General features: G+C 68.0%; 1 protein-coding gene across 1 annotated transcript; it reads left to right on the plus strand.

The window, feature by feature from the left end:
• The first annotated feature begins 142 nt into the window (after positions 1-142).
• On the plus strand, positions 143-6,025 carry B3GNT7 (UDP-GlcNAc:betaGal beta-1,3-N-acetylglucosaminyltransferase 7). The gene is made up of 2 exons (XM_025463416.3): positions 143-236; positions 3,538-6,025. Exons 1-2 carry the CDS (start codon positions 226-228, stop codon positions 4,730-4,732), a joined length of 1,206 nt encoding a protein of 401 aa, XP_025319201.1. The 5' UTR covers positions 143-225; the 3' UTR covers positions 4,733-6,025.
• Positions 6,026-6,661: the final 636 nt, after the last annotated feature.

Below are 6,661 nucleotides of genomic sequence, written 5' to 3' on the forward strand. Positions count from 1 at the left end.
AATGGGCGGGCGGCGGGCGGGGCCGAAGGGGTTAACGCACCTGGGCCGCCGCCGCCCCTGCCGGCCCCTCCTCCGGCCGCGGGGAAGAGGAAAGTCGCGGCGGGGGCGCGGCCCGGCCTTCGCTCCCGCCCGCCCCGCCCGCGTCCCCGCCCGCCGTCCCCGAGCCGCGGCGCCCAGAGCTGCGACCCGCGCGCCCCGCTCCGCCGCCGCCCGGCCCGGGCCGCCATGTCCCTGTGGTGAGTGGGTCCGGCCGGGCCGTGGGGCGCGCGGGCGCGGGAGGCTCCCGGGATGCGAGCAGGATGCCGCGCGGGGCGCCGGGCTGGGTGCTGGACCTGGGTGCTGGGGACTGGGTGCTGGGGCTGGGTGCGGGGGCTGGGTGCCGGGGCTGAGTGCCGGGGCTGGGTGCCGGGGGCTGGGTGCTGGGGGCTGGGTGCCGGGGCTGGGTGCTGGGGGCTGGGTGCTGGGGCTGGGTGCTGGGGGCTGGGTGCTGGGGCTGGGTGCTGGAGCTGGGTGCCGGGGGCTGGGTGCCGGGGGCTGGGTGCCGGGGACTGGGCGCCGGGGCTGGGTGCCGGGGGCTGGGTGCCGGGGCTGGGTGCCGGGGCTGGGCGCCGGGGCTGGGTGCCGGGGGCTGGGTGCCGGGGGCTGGGCGCCGGGGGCTGGGCGCCGGGGACTGGGCGCCGGGGCTGGGCGCCGGGGCTGGGTGCCGGGGACTGGGCGCCGGGGCTGGGCGCCGGGGCTGGGTGCCGGGGACTGGGTGCCGGGGGCTGGGTGCCGGGGCTGGGTGCCGGGGGCTGGGTGCTGGGGGCTGGGTGCCGGGGCTGGGTGCCGGGGGCTGGGTGCCGGGGCTGGGTGCCGGAGCTGGGTGCCGGGGGCTGGGTGCCGGGGACTGGGCGCCGGGGCTGGGCGCCGGGGCTGGGTGCCGGGGCTGGGTGCCGGAGCTGGGTGCCGGGGACTGGGTGCTGGGGCTGGGTGCCGGGGGCTGGGTGCCGGGGGCTGGGCGCCGGGGGCTGGGATGCCCGGGGCTGGGGTGCTGGGGGCTGGGGTGCCCGGGACTGGGGCGCCGGGGGCTGGGTGCTGGGGCTGGGTGCTGGGGCTGGGGTGCCGGGGCTGGGATGCCCGGGACTGGGGCGCCGGGGGCTGGGGTGCCCGGGACTGGGGCGCCGGGGGCTGGGGTCCCCGGGGCTGGGGTGCCGGGGGCTGGGGTGCCAGGGCTGGGGTGCCGGGGGCTGGGGCGCCCAGGATGGGGTGCCCGGGGCTGGGGTGCCGGAGGCTGGGTGCCGGGGCTGGGTGCCGGGGACTGGGTGCCGGGGCTGGGGTGCCCGGGGCTGGGTGCCCGGAGCTGGGGTGCCCGGGGCTGGGTGCCGGGGCTGGGTGCCGGGGGCTGGGTGCCAGGGCTGGGCGCCCGGGGACTGGGGCGCCGGGGGCTGGGTGCTGGGGCTGGGTGCTGGGGCTGGGGCGCTGGGGGCTGGGGTGCCCGGGACTGGGGCGCCGGGGGCTGGGGTGCCCGGGACTGGGGTGCCGGGGGCTGGGGTGCCCAGGGCTGGGGTGCCAGGGGCTGGGGTGCCCAGGGCTGGGGTGCCGGAGGCTGGGGCACCCAGGATGGGGTGCCCGGGGCTGGGGTGCCGGAGGCTGGGGCACCCAGGATGGGGTGCCCGGGATGGGGCGCCCGGGGCTGGGGTGCCCGGGGCTGGGGCACCTGGGGGCTGGCCTCAGTTTCCCGGGACGGACGGGCTTGGTGGCGGTGGGATGCCCGGCAGGGTCCAGCACCTGGAGCAGCAGGTCAGGGTGGGACCGCAGGGGGCCCTGGGCCCAGGCTGCCAGGTACCCTGACCCCACCCCGGGACCCCGGGCTCTGGGGACTCCAGGGCTCTCCGGGCAGCTGGGTCCCGTGGCTATTCCGAGGGCCTCTTGCGTCCAGGGCAACCCCCATCCTCTACCTCCACCCCCAAGGGGCTCTCCTCCCTCCCGGGGAGCTGGAGTCCCCCACCTCTCCCCCTCGCCCCTCTCCTTCCTCCCCTGAGGGACTTTTGGCCTACAAGTGAGTGGGACAGTGCAAGTGGACTGGCCTGGGGCCCCCACACCACCCCAAAGCATCCCCCTCCCCTGGGGTGACCCCCGCAGAACTTCCTCCAGGACCCACCTGCCGAGCTGGGAGGGGAAGGGGTACTTCGTTGAATTCCCTAGGGCAGGAGACCCTGATCTGGAACATTCTGTTGTTCCCTCGGGAGGGTCAACTCTCGAGTCACCCCACACACACACACACACTCCAGCACCTGGGCTGACCCAGTCTTCCTCCGACCCTATACACAGGAAACCCTGGGACCCCCATGGGAAAATGTGCTTCGGGGGGCTCAACATCCACTTGCCCTGGGTGCCTGAACCTTCAACCAGCCAGTCTTGAGGGCCTACCCTGGGGCTTCAGGGTCCCAGGGCCTCAGGGACCCAGGGTCTCAGGGCCACCTCAGGGTCCCAGTGGGGTACACTTTAGTCTGTTTCTTCCATTCCTCCTGACCCTGCAGCTCGCTCCTGAGGTCCGGGCTGGCTCCCTCTTGGCCCGGCTCTGTGAGGCCACACTTCTAGCTGCGTGTTCCCCCAAGAGCCCTCGGCCCCTGTGTCTCCTCAAGAGAGACCAGGGCAGGAGGCCTGGCCACCTCCAGAGGATGAGCTAAGGAGAGAGGGTCCTGGGACAGACACACGTACACACCCGGCCCCAGGCCTGTGAGCACCTCCTGCAAAAGGCTTTAATTTCTGCTTCATAAATGGGTGTGTTAGAGACTCTGGCAAGGAGGGTCCCTGGGAATAGATAGAGGGCAGCGGTCATGCTAGGAGGTCCCTGCCCCATTCTCCGGCCTCCACCAGCCATGTGGGCAGTTTTGCATTGGGTCAGATGGATGAGTAGGAAGGGAAGGGACAGGCTTCTTCAGGTCCCACATTAGAGCCTCTCCCCAATATACCCACAGGCGATTGAGCCCCCAGGCTGTAGAGCAAGTGCTATCTCTGCCCCCCACAACAGTTCACCCCAGTGGTTCCCCAGGTTTCCACAAGGAAATGAAAGCAAATGGGGTGGCTTGCTGGGGGGTTGGGAAACCAGCAGAAATCTCCACCAGAGGTCGTCCTTATAGACTCTTGGCATTCCTGCATACCCACTGCAAGTGGGCGCTCCGATACCTCGTTATCCTCATTGAGGGGGAAAGAGAAATCACAGTTTGGAGACGTTAAGGGGGACCCACTTAGAGAGTCATTGTGCTTGTAAGTGGCAGAGTCAAGATTTAAACCCCGGCAGCCGGACTCTGCAGTGCTTGTCCTTGAACTGTGCCGCGTGGGTCCCCTGGTCCTGGAAGAGAGAGGTCAGGGTCGGAGAGGAAGCAGGACCCAGCTCTAACCACTCGGGGTGGGGGGGGCCCCAGGACTTGTGTCCGTGCCCAGGCCCCACTCGCCCATGTGGGGCCGCGGCTCGGAACAAGGCGACTGTGAGAATCACGGACGACTCATCCTTTCCTCCCCCCTCTCTACCACCCTCCATCCCCTCGCCCCCAGGAAGAAAACCGTCTACAAGAGCGTGTGCCTGTCTCTGGCCCTGCTTGTGGCCGTAACAGTATTCCAGCGTAGCCTGACCCCCAACCAGTTCCTGCAAGAGCCCCCGCCACCCACTCCAGAGCCGCAAAAGGCCCAGAAATCAAGTGGACACCTGGTGAACCCCAACAGCTTCTGGAAGAACCCGAAGGATGTGGTTGCCCCCACGCCCGCGGCCCCGCAAGGGCCCCAGACTTGGGACGTCAGCACCACTAACTGCTCGGCCAACGTCAACCTGACCCACCAGCCCTGGTTCCAAGGCCTGGAGCCCCACTTCCGGCAGTTCCTGACCTACCGTCACTGCCGGTACTTCCCCATGCTGCTGAACCACCCCGAGAAGTGCGGCGGCCACGTCCACCTGCTGGTGGTGGTCAAGTCGATCATCACGCAGCACGACCGCCGCGAGGCCATCCGCCAGACCTGGGGCCGCGAGCAGGAGTCGGTGAGCGGCGGCCGCGGCGCCATCCGCACCCTCTTCCTGCTGGGCACGGCCTCCAAGCAGGAGGAGCGGACCCACTACCAGCAGCTGCTGGCCTACGAGGACCGTCTCTACGGCGACATCCTGCAGTGGGACTTTCTCGACAGCTTCTTCAACCTGACCCTCAAGGAGATCCACTTCCTCAAGTGGTTTGACATCTACTGCCCCAACGTGCAGTTCATCTTCAAGGGCGACGACGACGTCTTTGTCAACCCCACCAACCTGCTGGAGTTCCTGGCTGACTGGCAGCCGCGGGAAGACCTGTTCGTGGGCGACGTCCTGCAGCACGCCCGGCCCATCCGCAAGAAGGACAACAAGTACTACATCCCGGGGGTCCTGTACAGCAAGGCCAGCTACCCCCCGTACGCGGGCGGCGGCGGCTTCCTCATGGCCGGCGGCCTGGCCCGGCGCCTGCACCACGCCTGCGACACCCTGGAGCTGTACCCCATCGACGACGTCTTCCTGGGCATGTGCCTGGAGGTGCTGGGCGTGCAGCCCACGGCCCACGAGGGCTTCAAGACTTTCGGCATCTCCCGCAACCGCAACAGCCGCATGAACAAGGAGCCGTGCTTCTTCCGCTCCATGCTCGTCGTGCACAAGCTGCTGCCCGCCGAGCTGCTGGCCATGTGGGGGCTGGTGCACGGCAACCTCACCTGCTCCCGCAAGCTGCAGCTGCTCTGACCCCGGCCAGGCCGCCCGAGAGGCTAGGGCACCTGTCCTTGAGCCCCGGGAGTCAAGGGGCTGGAGCGGCAATGCCAGGACATGGACCGTGGTCCCCCAGCGCAGGGAGGTGGAGGGGGTTCGGGCTTTCCATGCCCCGGGCTGTGATGGGGCGCAGTTAGCCAGAAGGGGGCCTCCCGGTGTGCACATTCCCCAGGAAGTGGAGCTGAGGCCCAAGAACGTTTGCAACTGCCCTGACTGCTGAAGGCCGTCTTGGGAGCGGGGCCGTTGGCCACTGGTAGCCCTCCTAACCTGGGTTCCCTGCTTGGCTCCCGGTGACCTGGGGGGAGGCCCTGGTGGTCTCTGAAGGAACTCTGTACTCAGGTACCCGGCTTAGGCCTGGCCCTGGATGGGTCCGTGGCGGCCCTCTTGTCTTCACAGACAACATTCTCCTTCCCCCATGAAATGCCTCAGTCTCCCCCCACGGGCCCAGGCAGCCCTTTCAGGAGAAGCTCAACCCTGTGCGGGCTCACAGGCCCCCACCCCCCGCAGCCCATGCCCCTGGGTCTCCAGGAGATGGAACCTCAGAAGGCCCTCAGCACCATCCTCACCCCCACACCTGCCTAGAGTTGCTGCTCAGTCTCTGCAACCAGGTGGCTTCCCTCCTGGCTGTGTCCCTACGATGCTCCATCCACCCCTGTCTGGAAGCGCGGCTGGCCGCCCTGACTACCTCAGCAATCCTCAGAACCTCTGGATGGGCTGCGCCCCCTCCCCACCCCACTCCCCCGACACAGGGCCAGAGAGCAGTGCTCAGCCCCACGCAGTCATGGTGCTGCCCGACCCGCCGAGGGCCCTCACGCAGCCCCACCGAGGCCTGGCTCCCCGGCCGGAAACCAGCCAGTTTGGCCCTGGAGATGGACATTCCTCTATTACTGTGAAGTTTTTATTTATGGAGGGAGGGAGTGCCAGGCCTCGGGAGATTGGTGGTGTTCTCCTTTCCCTACCCTCATTCCAGCAAGAGACCACCTCCCTCAGCCACTCACCCCCCTCCCGGGGCACCCCCATGCCTGTCACGGCCCCCTCTGGAACCCTGCCCTACCTGCCTGCCCGCTTCTCCAGGGCCTGAGCAGACCAGCATTTGCCCCGGTGAAGGGATGAAGTGAACCTTGTGTGCCACCTCACCCGGGCTCAGGCGTCCTTGGGGATGGGGGCAGAAGGATGCCACCTCGTATCCAGGTGGAGTCACCCGGGAAAAGATGGAGGGACCAACTCTGTTTTCTCAATAAAAGGGGGCTGTTTTTTTCTGGTGTGGAACTTCCTGTCACCATGTCCATCAGAGAGAGTCTGGGGCCAGGGTTGCCAGATTTCTGAAGACACTGCTTGTTCCTTGCTCTTGGCTGGTGGGTGCACAACTTAAAGGGGATGCGGGTGCCAGGATCAAAGCAGAGGCCACAAGGGCCGGAGTCCAGACAGCTGCCCCCAGAAGAGGCGGTACGGGGGAGAAATGTGCCCGCTAATGGTGCGTTCCCGTGGGGGCTGCCTGACGTTACAGTGGGTAGGGTTGGGCGGTGTGAAGGGTTCTGGGGGGGTTCCCTGACGTCCCTCCAGTTATCCTGGAAGCATTGATAGGGTTGACAAGAAGCCCCGAAACAGTGGCTTGGTGGGGCAGCCTTGGGGGTCCGGGGGATGTAGTGCACGAGGAACCTCAACCTAAGTGGCTGACCTCAGGGTGGGGAGAACAGCTGTCGAGCCCCAGAAGGGTCATGGGGCCATATAGTGAGCAAGCCAGCGGCTCCCCCTGCACCCAGCTCAAGCCATCACAGAGTAGGTCAGAGGCCCCCACATGTCCACCCTGGGCCTCTCCTCTGGGGAAGTGAAAGGAATGGCTGGGTCCTCATATAATGCAACATCTGAGAGGGCACAAGGGGGCACGAGACTGCATGGGTGTCC

This window comes from Canis lupus, chromosome 25 (assembly GCF_003254725.2).
Source record: "Canis lupus dingo isolate Sandy chromosome 25, ASM325472v2, whole genome shotgun sequence".
NCBI lineage: Eukaryota > Metazoa > Chordata > Mammalia > Carnivora > Canidae > Canis > Canis lupus.